General features: G+C 42.5%; 3 protein-coding genes across 8 annotated transcripts; 2 read left to right on the top strand and 1 right to left on the bottom strand.

Annotated features, from left to right (window-relative positions):
- Positions 1–1,018: 1,018 nt before the first annotated feature.
- sapcd1 (suppressor APC domain containing 1) lies at positions 1,019–5,579 on the top strand. The gene is made up of 4 exons (XM_080887417.1): positions 1,019–1,253; positions 4,485–4,655; positions 5,066–5,221; positions 5,383–5,579. The coding sequence occupies exons 1-4, from the start codon at positions 1,155–1,157 to the stop codon at positions 5,470–5,472; spliced, it is 516 nt and encodes a 171-aa protein (XP_080743543.1). The 5' UTR covers positions 1,019–1,154; the 3' UTR covers positions 5,473–5,579.
- A 2,446-nt stretch (positions 5,580–8,025) lies between these two features.
- prdm4 (PR domain containing 4) lies at positions 8,026–13,249 on the bottom strand. Its single transcript, XM_080886796.1, has 12 exons — positions 13,176–13,249; positions 12,819–12,885; positions 12,506–12,621; positions 11,708–11,896; positions 10,843–11,613; positions 10,606–10,755; positions 10,398–10,516; positions 10,211–10,296; positions 9,996–10,123; positions 9,193–9,747; positions 8,941–9,109; positions 8,026–8,838 (listed from the first exon to the last, which is right to left on the bottom strand). The coding sequence occupies exons 3-12, from the start codon at positions 12,618–12,620 to the stop codon at positions 8,478–8,480; spliced, it is 2,643 nt and encodes an 880-aa protein (XP_080742922.1). The 5' UTR covers position 12,621; positions 12,819–12,885; positions 13,176–13,249; the 3' UTR covers positions 8,026–8,477.
- Positions 12,893–15,416, top strand: LOC308399495 (achaete-scute homolog 4-like). Of its 6 annotated transcripts, none has more exons than XM_080886799.1 (4): positions 12,893–13,270; positions 13,423–13,560; positions 14,525–14,604; positions 14,701–15,416. In XM_080886799.1, exon 4 carries the CDS (start codon positions 14,705–14,707, stop codon positions 15,242–15,244), a length of 540 nt encoding a protein of 179 aa, XP_080742925.1. In that variant the 5' UTR covers positions 12,893–13,270; positions 13,423–13,560; positions 14,525–14,604; positions 14,701–14,704; the 3' UTR covers positions 15,245–15,416. The 6 variants fall into 6 exon arrangements, with proteins under 6 accessions (XP_080742925.1, XP_080742927.1, XP_080742926.1 ...); XM_080886801.1 differs by having other exon boundaries at positions 14,704–15,416; XM_080886800.1 differs by having other exon boundaries at positions 14,552–14,604.
- Positions 15,417–16,376: the final 960 nt, after the last annotated feature.

Below are 16,376 nucleotides of genomic sequence, written 5' to 3' on the forward strand. Positions count from 1 at the left end.
AAGTTTGGTTTTGTCCGTTCATTGATGGTAGTTTTGTGCTTGATGCAAAACGCTAGTATAACATATATTTAACACATTGTTGTAGAGGTTAATTGTAGAACCAATCTGAGGGGGAACAGTAGGGGATTTTATTTTCTATATATATATTTTTCCCTCACAAGTTGCACTAAAATCTCTCCAACAGGGCTGCTGTTGGATCCATAACAGCCACTTTAGCCTGAGGCCCTAATGAATAACATGTGTTGCTGATTTTCTGTGTTGCCATCGACTAACTGAACAGCTGAGCGCTGATAGTAATGCTGTTAGTGTCAATAAACTGAGCCTACTGAAGTCTCTATCTCCTGTACTTGCTCTCAAACTCCAAACTATACTCGCCATAGTCAAGTTTGTTTAGCAGCTCCATTCAGTGCTCCACACCTCTGTGCTTGATCTCTCATCCTCAGGTTATGTCACATTCCAGGCAACATGTTGGGACAGAAAGCTCACCTGAAACTAACAAGAAAGTGATTTCGTGCCCTTCCTTTGGACCTAGCTGCAGATTAGCATGATTTTCCTTGAGCTGAGGGACAACTTCTTCGTATCTTGTTGGAAAATCCAGTGTTTGTGAAACACAGCCTTGTTTTCCTCCTCTGGCCTTCTGCTGTAAATTTGGGATAAACAAGCTCCCCCCCCCCCTGCTGTTATGACACTGATGGAAACACATCAGGAGCTGATAAGTGTGTAACCACACCTGTATCCTCCCCTCAAATCTCCCATCCGCAGCTTCATTTTCATATTTCCTGCTGGGTGCTTTTTCACCTTTTGTTGTCTTTTCTCTCATATTTGATCCGGCAGTGCCAGTCTCACCCCCTCTCCAACCCGGTTCTCCCTCTCTTTGTCACTGGTTGTCGATCAACCAGTCAGTGACATGTGGAATTTTTCATCACCTCGCCCCGGGGGCACCATGCTGCCTGCGCCTGTGTATCGTGCTGCTTTTTTTTCCAGTCCTGCCTTCTCTCTCTCTCTCTCTCTCTCTCTCTCTCTCTCACTCATGCACACTCATTCTCTCCCCGCGGTATTATTCTGAGTCAGCCAGTGGCAAGCTATGGTTTGTTGTTTGTGGTCAACCCAGCTGTATGGGGTAGCAGTAGCTGTCAGTGACTGATCAGCTCTCCATGGCCTATCGTCCCTCCAGCTCTGGCTCCTACACTGTGGTTATCATCCCGCTTAAGACCAGTCTGTGCAGCGTGGACGCACTTCGCTTCTACCTATGGGTGAGGATAGAGGTGGTATTTGTGTGTCTATACATCATCTGTTTTGTCTCCCTGTTTTTTTAGGAGTTGTATGAATGATCAAACTGTTGTATACTAAACATGCTTTTGATGGACTCTTCTGTCTCTGGGGAAGTGTCACTAGTTTGGTACATTTGGCCAACCTGCAATAACCTGACTTTTCCCACTTCTCTGGAATGTAACATCCATCATTTCTGTGTTGATTTTGACTCATTTACTCATTATTTTACAGTATTCTTATAAAGAGACAAGTTTATCTAGGCTAAATGGCAGCATATTTCACTAGTAAGTTCAACCGGTACAAGCTACAAGCTACAAGGAACGAGTGCCAAGAAACACAAACAACTAAAGTGCAGGGACAGAAATGTCAGAAATCTTATCTGTTGATTAGAACTGAGATTGTTAAACAATTCTTTTCATTAATCTTTGAACAGACAGCAAACACAAGTGTAGTCTCACAGACAAAAAAAACTTTTTTAACTTTTTAGGCAAATTCAAAGAGGTAAAAACGTCCAATTTTAAGTCTTCATGTCTGCATAAAGCTAATTCAGTGTCACACGAGATATCCTCAGTTCATTCTTTGATTGCACTGTAGGACAAAGGCAATTTTAATAATATGCCTAACATGATATCTGCACATTTTCAAAAAAAAGGCATGGTAAAAATTCAGCATTTTTAAAGCTGGATAAGTTTTGCAAAAGAGGATTTTGTGGTTTCTAAGTGCCTCCTTATATTGCTTGGTGGAGTATTACTCAAGTTACTTGACAGGCTCAGGCTCAGGGCTCTCTACTCTCACTGTCAGTCAGGTTTTTCATGTGTCATGCTGTAATAACATCCAACTTTTGGCAGCTGTGCAAAAAGCTTTTTTTTTTTGTATGATTTGCCTCAGGTAAACACTGCTTCCAAAGTACTGAAACAGTGGATTAACAATTCATCCATATCTTTTTGTCTAGCAGTAATAGGTTCTGACTGTTATTGAATTCCAGCACACAGCTAGACTTGCCTCACACAGCACAGAAGTGTGCCTCGACACACCATTGGGGAACAGCTTTGTTAGTTGAAAAGACACATTTTGGATTCATATAATGATGATGCACCACCCTCTGTTCAGTTGCAATGCTACTCTGCTGCACGTGCTGCAAACAGTGCTGAGATAAATGTTGAAGCTGCTCTGCTGAATAAAATATGTTATGACAGCATTTCTAAACTAATCTATTATTGCATTATTAACATTTAAGAAAAAAAGGTTTACGCTTATGAGCCAAATAATAAGTAACAACCTCCTGCCACCGATGTCAAATGACCTAATTAACAAAACAATTGATTGACTATTAAAATAGTATATAGTTAGCTATTACAGCTATAGTCTTGATGGTGTACCCTGCAACACACCACAACCATCAGAAAATCACACCAGGCATCAAAAATAAGATCAGCCTGATATCTGTGCAGTGATATCAGTCACCATTCAGTCGATAATTAAAAAGAAAGTGAAGAACAAAAACTATATTTTAAACAGTGCTTCCATTATATTTTTATCCATGGGAGAGAAGTTTAATAGGTGCTAGCTACCAAGGGGCAAACTCCAGAGCTGAAAAAGTGGCAAAAACTGCAGTTCCTGTAGCTGCCACTTGAGGCTGGCACCAAAATGAAGTTAATCTCCACAGACTCATACATTCAAAGGTTGAAGTTTAGAGATTAAAAAGCATATTTACTGCCTGGTACAAAATAGGGTTTGCGCCTGTGTGGGTAGTTTTCTCTTTTTAATAACTCATCTGCCTGTATAATTGGCTTGTTAGTCTCAGCACTAATTGGCTCAATTAACGTATTCCTGCACCCAAACAGTTTGTGAATGCAGCTTTCTGACCAAGCTAGCTAGAGTTAGCTTGATAAATTAGGGCTCCACCCTTTCTTCCATATATGGCAGCTGAGGTCACGGTGACTACTTTCATCTTTGATACTGCCTGTGGAATTGCCATGATATTTTGCAGTTGTTCTCTTGTGGTAGGGAAACTATATTCTGCTAATGTCAGTATGTTTAGCATAAAATATCACGCTCACCGCGTTTTTTACTTCTCATGAATTTTACATTTTCTAACTGGAAAAATGTGTATTTTAGGGGTTAAGGTCACGGCACAATCCTATAGAAATAGTCGCAAGTCTAATTGTTTCTTTTAAACATTAACACGTTTGAGACAAGAAAGCAGAGAAAACTATAGAGCAAATGTGCATGTTTTCTCACTAACAGCTAACCAGCCCAGTGGTGTATATGCTTTCTCCATTCTTTTCTTTTTTTTTTAAATGTAGTGTTTGTTTGTGATAACAGTAAGCCGACTCAATGTGACAAACTTGTAGATAATGTTGAACCTGATCTCTTTTTCTCAAGGCTCTCAGAGTTGAATGTTTTCACAATGTACATTTTTGGTTAACTATCATAACTGAATCATATGTGGCAAACTGATAACATAAGGTTGACAGCCATGGATTAAGAGGTCATGTTAGCAATATTCAGATTAAGAGCATGTCTCATTAATACTTCTAGCTTTTTAAATTTGTTTTCCATTTGAACAGCACACTCACTCACTGTGTGTTTTTCAGACAAGTTGAATTGTCACGTAAAGGTGATGCGCATCGTTGTATGTATAAAGTGCGTGTGTTGAGTCAGGTTGCGTTCAGTCATTTCTATCTTTGCTTTATTCGGGGTAGCGTGACTCTACAGTCATCCCAGTGACACATTCCCACATGTCAAGCTCGATCTTCACAGCTTCCTGTTGAAGGATCAGTGTAACCAGTTTTCTGTTAGCAGTAAATCTACTAACGATCAGCAGCCGAGCCAGAATAAATTTAGACTATTAACTCTAAAATAGAGAATAGAGTTTTCGGCCTCACTGTCGTTGAGATTACAGTGACTCTAATGGTCTGAAGTCATGAAGCCCCACCGCCACATGTCATGTTTCTCACTGTGTGTCTTTGTTTCAGCCTATTTAAAGAGCCTGTAACCCCGCTGGGCATAGACTAAAGAGCTAAAGGCCACCTGCTGCTCAGTGTTGCCTGGTACACAGTGCCTCGGGGCCTCTGGTTTACATGCTTCTATACATGAACCTGAAGGTCAAACATGTTAGCCTAGTACACAGGGACATACCAAAACTGGTTCTATCATATAACTCAGCACAAACAAAGTTTTCCATTTCATTTTGCTTCTTTGTGTTTCAGATTAAACGGTTGAAGGATCTGGAGAAGGAGAAGGACGCTCTGTGGTCTGGTCTGGAGATTCTGGAGAAGGCTCGGCTCTGGTATCTCCAGCGGCTGGAGGAGAACAGGGCTTGGCAGGATAGCATCGAAAGCAGAAGTGGGTTTGTCTCCAGAAATGAAGATGGAGCAGAGGTACAGAGAAGGGCCTCTTTGATTTTACTGACATGAGGCTGTCATGTTTAATAACGATGAATGATTACAGTCTTAACTTCCTTCTGACTTTGAAAAGGCTTGTCATTGTAACACAATCACAACTGGCTGCCTTATTGTCGAGGCTGAAGGATGGAAGTTGCATCGGGCCTTACCATAAATTTTAGCATGCACAGCGTCCAAGTTTAGTGGTCAATATCTGAAAAATTGTGCAAGACTTCAGCCTCATTCCTAAACGACAAACATTTCCTGTAATTACATCATTTTAAGCATCTATTTCATTTTCATCTGTTAGTGAGAGCATTCCTCACCAATCATAAAGATGAGACTTGTGCTTGGCATCCATTCGGGTGTTTCTAAGCCCACTAACAGTTCTGTGTGCCTGTCCTCAGGCTCGCTCCTGCCTCCTCGGGTCTCGTATCCAGCGGGTGAACGGTTCTCTGGGCTCTGTGATGAGTGAGCCTAACGCCATGACCGGCAGCAACCCCTCTCTGCTTGAAGCAGTGGCAGACAGTGACCTCCGGTGGCACAACTCAGTACTGACTCAGGTAAAGAAACAACCCTCAAGGAGGTAGAAGAAATATATTTTAATTAAATATTGAAACATCTTCTTTAAGAGCTTTTAATAAAGTTACGTGAATAAGTTTTGCATCAGCGTTCTTATGATTTGTCCCTTTGTGTAACATTGTCATTTTTCATGTTTTAACAGGAGGTGAAGAACAAGAACTGTCAAATATCCTTGTTAGAACAGGAAAAACACGCTCTCCTCAATCAACTCCATGCACTGAAGAACTGCTGACTATAAGCTTACACGTGTATTACACCCCAAACTTACATTTAACTGGATATCATACAGTTATTTGCATGTAAATATGTATTTAAATTAATAAATGATAGTAAATGATACATTATTTTTTTCTTTGCTTTGTATGCAGTGAACCAGCCTGACTGGAAGGTTTTTGAATAACTTGACTGACGTGTTGAATGTGCTGCATTTGTTAATTCCTCATGACTATCATTTAACTTTGACCACTTTATGCTCTCTGCTGCTGATGATACATTTAGGGTTATGTCAACATCCAAGTATTCCCACAAATTTGTTCCTGCACTATTTGTCTAATTAAAATGTAAAAGTATATTAAATAACAACTGCAAGTCCAGAAAAAGATGCCCAGGCTTCATTTGAACCGTAACACCTTCTAGTTTCTGTAAATGTGCTTGCTGAGCACGTGAATAAATCATATTCTAACTGTGAAGATATTCAGTTGTATGTAGACGTACAGTCGAATAATAGATACACCTGGATCACTGCATTGATTCTTTATGAAATGAAATGTCTCCATGTTTGGAGATACTCTCTGAAATGGATGGACACAACATGACTAAACTGATACCACATGAGCAAATTAATTTTTTTTTTCCTTTACTGAATGCACTGAGTAAGTGCAATAAGTGAGCAATAGTGTTTAGTACTTCTCCAAAAGACACTTGAAGCAAAGTAATCTCATTATAATAAAGGCTTACAAATTTGAGAGACTAGCCCATGTCTCAGTTTTAATTACGTTCATTTCAATGTAATTTATATAGCACTAACTCACAAAACTAGTTGCCTCAAGGTGTTTTATATTTATATTTATATTATTAGCAAGACAATCCCAACAATCACACGAACCCCCAACAAGTTAGCAGTTGGCAACAGCGGGAAGACAAATTTACTTTTAACAGGATGAAACCTTAAACTGAACCAGGCTCAGGGAGGGGCAGCCATCTGTTACAACCAGTAGTTGATCACTTAATGAGAAGTACAGAGATTCACATTGGTGGAAAAGTGAACAAAAGAATGATCATCAATTCACATTAAGAAAAACTGCTGATAGCTAAATGACTGTTGCTGCTACTGTCTTTAGAGGGTGTCCTGTAAAGATTACAAGAAGAGCTCAAGAAACAATCCTGGAAGAGTTGTTCAAAACAAAACAAAATTTAAAAAAACGGAGAAACAAAAATATACAACACTGTTTCGAGGGGACACGGTACGGGACATCAGCTGCAAAGCCTCATTCCCACTGTAGAGCACGGTGGAGGGAGCATCATGGTTTTGGGCTGCTTTGCCATCTCAGGGCCTGGACTGTGAGAAGTCACTGAGGGGACAAATGGTTTAAGGTGGTATTTTGAAGTGGTTACTTCAAAGATGGGAACCAGGTCACAGTGAGTTCTCTTCAGAGCAGTAAGTCTGGTTTCAATCAGCTTGCATTCAATGAAATCAAGCTGGCAAATAAATCCATTCTTTTTATGGAAATATTGTTATTAGCTGTAATTTAAAAAAAGAATCTATTACTGTCTGCATTTACTGGAATTTACAATAAGTAGGGATGGCTGTAGCTCAGGAAGTACATCTACAAATTAGAAGGTTGATGGTTCAATCCCTGGCTGCTCCAGTCTGCATGCCAAATTTACTTGGGCAAGATACTAACCCCAACTTTCTCTCCAATTGGAGTATGAATGTTGAAATTCCTCTACTAATAGTGACATGGTTGCTTAACTTCAGAATGAAATAGGCACTCAGTTGGGCTCAATCGCTGTAGCTGGCTCAGAGTGATTGCAGTGTGTGCGAAATCAGTTTGCATTTATAAATTATCTGGCGAGTGATTGCAGTCAGTTTGGAAACATGTTGCGTCCCACCAGGCAACCTGTACAATTGCCTTACAATCTAAAGTGGTCGGTTACAGAATTTAAAAAAAAGTGCAATCACTAAGCAAACACTACGATTTTCCTAGTCACAAGACTTTTACCCCTCCGCTGTAGAAGGCTGATGAGGAATTGTTGGCAGGCGGGCAGACGGGTAGCATGGACACCCAACAATGCAATTAGGGATTTTCAAATCTATACCATAGGTGCATCACCTAAAAAAATCTCAGAGGTGTTAAAATCTTGTTGACCTGGACCTTAAGGTAACGTTTTTCTGAAAATCTTGCAAATCTGATAACTCAAGGGGGAAATCCTCAAGAAGACTTTCAAATGTATTTATCATTTCCTGGTGCATTTACCAGGAGGCTGAGGGGCAGCACTGATGGTTCTCATTATTTTTATTCCTAGTTTCACTCAAGTGTAATTAAGCCATTAGTTCCTGGCTGGCATGCTCGACTTCATACGTCACAAAAACATGCTCTACAATTTGTTAACAGTACTAAAAAATGCTGACATCAGCAGTGCTACCCTTTACTCTCTCGGTAAAGCGCGAATGGTGTTAATTTGAAAGTCCTAGATGATGTCCTTGAGTTAACAGATTTGCAGGATTTTGAAAAAAAGTTGCCAAATTTTCTTTGCAACTTAATGAGATGACACATAAAAAATATCAGTCTGCTCTATAGCACAGTTGTTCGTTTATTAAAATATGCATTACACAGTATAAAGCTGCAACATTACTTTAACACCCAGTGTGGGATAATGCACCATAAATGCCTACCATATTACTCTGTAGCAAAAAAAAAGGTTATCAGCCACATTACTGAGTGAGCTGAAGAATTAAGATTAAGAGAAAAATAATGAATAAATGATAGCTTATATGAAACCCGAAAACCAGTAATTACACAGGCCTGAGTCATGAGAGGAAAGAAAATACAGTCAGATCTCAGATTATTTTAGCAGCTCTTGTGAGAAACTAGACAAAAATGTGGCAGTTCAATTGTACTGATGGCCAAATATGTTATTATATATTCAGAAAGTTATATTTGGCAAAAACGAAAGGTAAACATCGATAGTTTTATGAACTTAAATAAATAAAACATCTCAACAGGCACAGTGTTGTCAGTGAGGGGGTGACAGGGACTTTTCAGAGTTATATCCACCGACATCTAAACCGCAGTCTTCACTATTGGCCGAGTCAACCAGTCTCTCTCTTCCTCTTCTGCTGTCGTCGTCGTCCTCCTCCTCCTCCTCCTCCTCCTCGTCTTCGTCGTCAGCGTCCTGCTCCTTGCGGGACCCCCTTTCTGTCTTGGGCCCTTTGCAGATCTTGAGGTGGCGCGTGAGGTGGTATTTGGTGAGGAAGGCTTTGTTGCACTTCTCGCACACAAAGTCTCGGCGGCCCTCGTGAGAGTTCATGTGCTTCTTCAGGTGGTTGGTCTTGAGGAAGTGTTTGTTGCACTTTGGGCACTGAATCCGCCGCTCACTGTCATTGAGAAATGAAGGAGATTTAAAAACAACTATTAGACACTCTGGATTCTGAGAGTACAATCCATCTGTTGACTTTTAAAGCAATGAAGTGACGCACTGTGTGTGAGAGAACATGTGCTGCTTCAGGTCGTGTTTCCTGATGAACGCTCGATCGCAGAGGTCACACTTGAGCTTCTCCGCCCCGGTGTGGATGAGCATGTGCGACGCCACGTGGGACTTCTGAGTGAACGACTTCTCGCAGACTGTGCATCTGTAGTTCTTCTGACCTGTCAGTGCGAAAACATGTGTGCATGTGTTAATCAGTCTGTGTGCCGAGCATCTGAAGTTACACTATTTACGCTGTACCTACCTGTGTGAATTTTCAGGTGCATCCTGAGGTTGCTGGGGTCGCTGAAGGCTTTGCTACAGTACTCGCACTTGTGAGGTTTCATCCCCACATGGCCCATGAAGTGCACCTTGAGTTTAGTGGATGTAATGAACGCCCGAGTACACATGCTGCATTTGAATTTCTTCTCCCGCACGTGGCCCTGACCTTTTGCCCTGGAGGTAATGTTATCAGAGTTTCTATCACTGCCGCCCCCACTGCTGGCGCCGGTGTCAGTGTTTGTCTGCCCTGCAGCAGGGTTGTGACAGGGCCACGGGGAAGAGGAGGAGCTAGAGGTTTCATTTGTCAGCTTGTCTTCCTGGTGAGAGTGTTGCTGGGGCTGCTGCTCCTGTTGCTGTTGCTGCTGAGTTGGTGGTTGCTGTTGCTGATTGTGGTCCTGCTGTGATGGGCTGTGGCTGTGTGGAGGTTGGGTATGGCTGTGGTTACTGTTATGGCTGCCAAGATGAGACTTAAGGTCAGAGAAGGAGGCGCACTCTTTGCCACACTGGCAGATCTGACCCTCGGGTACCTGTGTAACACCTGAGAACCAAAGAAAAGGAAGTTAGAGAGTTGAGAATGTGGGCCAGTCAATGGCATCTATTCCTTCATCCTCCAGGAACTGCCTGCATACTCTCACCATATGATTATTGTGTACCAGGAGGTACCTAGGACCCACTGCACCAATGTAGGGTCAGACAATGGGTCCAGCTGTTTACTCACACTCGTACTAAATGAGGGTTCCTTAAATTTATACAGAGGGTTAGACATATTTAGTCATGTCCGCTCACCCATCAGCCTGCAGTAGTCTCTGCTGTAATAGAAGAGCAGCTCCTGGTCCGGGTGGATCTCAGTGGTTGTGCAGAAGAAGAGTTTACCGTTAGCAGGGTACGCCACCAGATTCTGCTCTTCATGTGTCCTGGACACACAAACAAAAACGTGTTAATTTTAATTTGCATTGTGGGTAATGTAGGCAACAATGGCATATAAAAACACGAGCATTCACCGAGCTTTGCGGACGAACATCATCCAATTGCATTCGTTCTCATCTGTTGTCACGATGCAGAACTCTAGCACGTTGTTGTGGTACATCTGTGACAGAGAAACTTGTTTATCATGCGTTCCCATGCTTTCATCGTGGTTTTGTATTGAATGTGGCAACTGCACTCCTAACAAAGGGCCACAAGATTAACCTTCCATATTTGAGGTGTGTCCTTTTCCGGCCAATCAGAGAGGTCCACGTTGCTACAATGCTGGCCAACCATTGGTCCAAAACAGGTCCTTGGTGGAATGACGTCCCGTGCAAAAACTCCTATGAGTGCAACCACATGCACATTTAAACATGAGCTTAGAGTAACATCTGAGGTCTGTCCTCATTAATAATCAAGTTTCTTTTCTTACCGAGCGGTTCGTCGGCAACAGAGATACGCAGGCACAGCGGACGCGGGAGAGAGAGGCGAGCCCGGCTTTGGATGGGAGCATCTGGGATGAAAGTGACTGGGCCATGCTCAGGACAGTCTGAGGTATATGAGCACTCACACAGTGTGCACCCTAAAACAAAAATGCACATTAGCTTTAAAGATTTCTCCATAAGCTATCGATTTTACTTGGATAGGAGACTTGAAGTTAAAAACTCACAGATGCTGTAAGCATTGACCATGTTCTCCTTGTTGGAAGAGGAATCCTCGAGCTGCAGCGTCGAGTTCACCAGCACCAGGTTGTTTTCCGGCCCCAGAGAAACCTCAGCAGTGATGGGGGACACGTTAACGGCCTCCAGCCCCATCCCAGAGTGTCCATGCAGAGACACAGGCTCCAGCTGGTTCTGGTTGGCCATGGAGCCGGTGAGTACCACACTTACTACGCCTGAGTTCAGCTCCCCGTTCGTGTGGAGTTGCTCCCCAAGTCCCCCTGCTCCCCCTCCCCCCGAGTTGCCCACTCGCCCCCCCATGTGATCCTGTTCCATTACCACTGGCAATTCGAGCACAGGGGGTCCATGCAGGGGCATCACCCCACCAGAAGAGTCCACCCCTGTCAGGCCCTCGTGAGGCTGGGGCTGCCTTCCCCCTCCGAGCTGCTGCTGGGTGTCAGGCACCGGCACTACTCCGACTCCATCCATTGAGGCCAATTCCTCCCCCATCCGCTCAGGAGACATGGGACTGCTGACACGTGACTCCATGGCAAGCCCTGTAGAGTCCAGCTCATGAGCACCTGTCTGGTGAAGGTCTGCCTGACCACTAACTTGTCTGGAGTCCATGGGCACCAGGCCCTGCTCCAGTGGGCCTCCAGGGCCACTATAGGGATCCAGACCTGAGGAATTGTTACTGGGCACAGACAGGGTCCCATCCATGTTAAGGCTGCTGGGATGAATATACTGAGGTGGAGGACGGTCTGCCAGGTAGGACAGAATACCTGTAGACCAAACACAGAGACCGTGTGGGATATACAACTTAAATTAAACATTGCCCTCGCCTCTAGATGAGTGTTCTGAGAAACCTTAACCCACCTGGCAGTATGTGTCGGAAGTAGCTGCTTTCCAGGTGAGGGTATGGTGGAGGGGGCAAGGAGTAATTCCTTTCAGGCAGGCCGCACATCACCCCTCTATCACTCAGTGGACCCATGGGGAGCATCAGAGACAAGGCTGAAGGGAGAGAACCAAGGGAAGGACCCAGACTGGGGATGGCCACTGGCATACCTAAACTCCCAAACCAAAGAACAGGTAAATACACACTGACGCTTGAGACAAGAAAGAATAATATGCAAATGAAAAATATGATCTATCTGCAAACAAAAACATTTTATACACCAGCTATAAAGTGAAAAATAACTGTCAATAGCTGTTTAATTAGTACATGAAACCGGGTTAACACTGACAACAGAAATCTGGACACAGTCATGTATGCCCCACGAGTCTGAGCAGGCCTCTACACAACCCATATTGTAAATATATGTAAATATGTGAGGATTGTCAGGATGCTTTCAAGCTTGATACCTTCATTAACAAAAATCTAAGTGCAAGTGTAACTTCTGATGACGAGTCAGTATTTTACAAGTATCAGTTAGAAAACAAACTAAATTTCTTATAATTATAACTTTGTTTAACAATAAGAAATAATTATTACAATATGCTTTGTGACTTTTTCTCCTTATTGGGTCTTCCAGAAATCAGAATTAAAAGCAGAATAGCTGGAGTGAGTATGTTTTGTTTATAAAGGACAAAATGTGTGGACCATCACAGATCACCAGGTCGGTCTAATGTGTTCCCAGCTACAGCATTAAGAGCAGGAAGCAGCGTGTTCCATACCTGGAGTGGGAATGGGATTGTGCGTGGGGGAGGTGGGCAGACCCAGGTGGCTGGCACTCACTGAGGACACGCTGAGCTGGTCCATGCCCACAGGACTGAGGTTCATGTCATTCATCCTGGAGAGTCAACATCAGAGGCAACCTGAGCGTTTAGCCAGAAAGCTAGCTAACATACACAAGTAAGCACATTTTGGGAGGGTGAGGGGGTGAGAAGGTTATTGTACCAACCTCGCGACCGTCTTTTTTTCTGAAGGGAAGCCTTTAGTAATAAACAGAAAGCACACAATGTGCACACAGATTAAGTACAAACTTACCTGAATTTAACAACTGAGGTCCTGCAGTAGCCGTGTACATCTGAGTGGTGCTCCTACATGTCTGTCCCTGCGAATTAAAGACAGTAGGCTTGAAATAAACTTAAAGCGCATGACACTGACAAAGAAGCTAAAACTAAAGTCAACGTTATCAGATTTTTTTTTTTAAAGAAAATAAAAAAGCTTTGCAACTAGCTAGCTAGTTAGCCCAACATCTCCGGACTGGCCGCACTGTTAGCTTTGTTCGAGCGGTTTCTGCTGGGCAGTATTACACGTGTAACTCGATACGTCCGTAAGTGTTGCTTTGTTGCTGAAACGTTGAGGATTTTAAAAGGAAAAGCCGTGAAAACAACAACATACCAACACAATACCTCCATGACCTGGGCCATGACAGTACTGCCTCCCGGCGCATGCGCCGTAGCATAGAAGGATGGAGGCGCGTCGGCTGATCACAGGTCAGTAAGAGGGATAACCTCCTCCTAATTTACCTTTAGTTTTTAATATTTACTATTTAATGTTTTTATAAATCTGTGCGGTGTTTCTTAGTGAAAAATGTAACTAGGAAACGCTTATTTGCTTTATTTTGTTTCCTTTGGTGCTTGTTTAGCTGTCCAGGGAATGATGTTGGTGAGTACGAACACGGCAAAGAGGCTGTAGTTCGGAGGTGTCAAACATAGGGCCCGGGGCCCGAATCGGCCCGGCAAAGACTCCAGTCTGGTACGCTGGACGGAAGATATGGTGGAGGGTATAAAGTTTTGTTCTTTTAATTGCATTTTTATAAGATTTCCAGCTGTTCCTGCTAATAAAGAACCCCCCCCCCCCCCCCACGCACACATACAGCCACTCATACACTAAAGTAGGTAAATAGTAGACAATGAAATGACAGAAAAGTTCTTGTATTTTTACTGTTTAGTAGAAGCTTATTTAGATTCTTCACTATTCTAAGAGACATATTCTTATTCTTTTAAATAAAAAATACTATAAAAGGTAATATTTTAATTATCTAATTCTATGGGGTTTGTTTAGGTTGTGATTTTTCTTCTTGCTGCTCCAGTCTAGTTCTTGATTTACTGATTTGTCAGATAAACTTGAAGTTAATCTTACACTCCTCTGCTGTGACATTGAGGAGTGTGTGTGCTTTTACTACCAGTTGGTGATAAGTTTCAATTTTTTGGCACTGAAAGATTGAATGCTATCATGTGGAACAAATAACTTCATGTTATGATGTTTCATGATGGTTTTACGTACAAATGCTACCTTCAACTCATATTTTGTTGTTGGATTAGGATTTCAAGGACATACAGTCCCTTGCAAAAGTCATCTATTATCATTGTTGAAAAAGAAAAAAGAAAACAAAGATAGATGACTTTGGGATATTTTATCCCAAAATACACCAAATAAATCCTAATCAACATCCATAAGGCTAATTGTTGAATAACTTACAATGAAAATTACTTATAAGCCAATAAAATTTTCCAATCTTTTTTTGTCCTGCTGAGAACTGCTTCACACTGTTAGCGGAAGGAAGAAAACGTTGTGTAAACAATTTTATCTTGTTGAGAAAAGCTACATGGATTCATCTCCGCCCAGGATCACACCCACCCATGTCAGCAGCCTCAAAACCCCCAACAAACAAGCTGTCACTGACTACATCGAGGGCAGCCGACTTTGTTGTTGTTTTCTTTTCTTTTCTTTTCTTTTTTTTAAAGATAACACGTTTCATCTGCAAAATTCAGAAGGAAACTCGCGCACACACCAGTGATGGTTGTTGTGAGGAGGCTCTGACGAGGTGAGTTGAAACGATTCATTTGGTGCTGGATGGTTTGAATCGATGTAATACCCTCTGACTTTATGATAAAAAATGTATTTTTTCTTGTTATTTCAGCAGAATGGCTTACCACAGTCAGGGGATGATGGAGCACATTTCACTCGTCCGTCCGCTGGCTCTCCACGGCATCTCCATGGACAACAGCGGAGCGCACCGTCAAGACGCGCTTCGCCTCGGACTGCCCTGCCACCTGGACGCCTACTTTGACCCCGTGCACGGACAGAGATTACCCTGCAGACGATTCTCCTACATCCCCTTTCACGGACCCCTCGGTGTGTGCGATTACTCTTTCGAGCCCGCGTTTATCCGGAAAAGGAACGAACGGGAACGGCACCGAGTACGCTGCGTAAACGAGGGTTACGCGCGCCTCCGGGAGCACCTGCCTCACGAGTTCGACGACAAACGGCTCAGCAAAGTGGAGACGCTGCGAGCGGCCATTGACTATATCAAACACCTGCAGAACCTGCTGGATGTAAACGTCTCCGGGGTGGAGGTGTCACTCGGAGGGGCGCGCAAACTCGAGCGGCTACAGCAGAGCTCGGAGTGCACTAGCGATGGAGAAACTCAAACCAGCCTAAGCGAAAGCGGGGATGTTGTTTAAATAGCCCTGCCTGTCACTCAGACCTGCTGTGTATGATCAAAGTGTAAAAAGGAAAAAGGGACAGTAAAGATGAGCTGTAATTATTATTGAGTCATATTATTTTTATATCATGCAGTCAATGAAATAATAATGTCTTTCTTCACTTTCGGAAAAGGTACATGTTACAAAATAATCCCAGCTCATTTATGTCATCATTAAATTGAGTTTAAAAAAAAGCATTAACGTCCAATTATTTTTTTACCACATGTTACAAGCTCTTTGTGGTTGAAAAGTATCAACAAGGTTCCTGAGCTTGCTTTTGACTAAAACATAACCCTGTGCGAAATGTCTCTTTAGAGAGACTTTAGAGCAAGGGTGTCATGAGGCCAGGGGGCCAGAACTGGCCTGGCAAAGACTCAAATCTAGCCCAATGAGCGCTTTGGAAATTATAAGCAAGTACTTTTGAACTTTTAACTGTATTTTCATAACGTTTACAGCTTTTTCTTTGGATAAAGACCTCCCCTTTTTCCATTCATACTACACCCAAATGATATGTAACCGATAAAATGACAAAAGTTCCTGTTTATCCACTATAGAAATTTAAGTTTGCTTGTGTTTTTTTTCCATAGCTACCGTAATCGCATACAGTACAGTAATAGCTACCAGAGCTTTTTCTGTAATTTAACATATTCAACACTTTTTTTCTTATACTAAGACATCTCAGGGATTAAATGTTTAGCTAAATGTCTTTCCACTGATGGAAAGGGGGAATTTCAACTGGTCCAGCCCAAATAACATGTGTGTATGTGGCCTATGATATAACACTGGTTCAACATTGCTGTGTCAGAGTCCCATTTTTATCCATCCTTCTGCCATCTTAACTGCATATTTAATTCAGTGTCACGGAGGAGCTGGAGCTTATTTCACCTTTTACTGTGGAACCTCGGGGTGCACATCACATGTTGACAGTCTCTTTGCTCTCCGGTTACTTTGAAATGTTTTCCTCAGTTTTAAAGCGCTGGATTTAGATACAAATAATTTCCCTTATGTAAGTTAAAAAAATAATGGCTTTCCCGTGCACAGGTCTAAGGTGGCATGTACAATCATGCACTGAATGATTAAGCAACTCAAAAAATCTGCTGTTTGAACTTTT

This window comes from Rhamphochromis sp. 'chilingali' (assembly GCF_963969265.1).
Source record: "Rhamphochromis sp. 'chilingali' genome assembly, chromosome: 7".
NCBI classification, from domain to species: Eukaryota; Metazoa; Chordata; class Actinopteri; order Cichliformes; family Cichlidae; genus Rhamphochromis; species Rhamphochromis sp. 'chilingali'.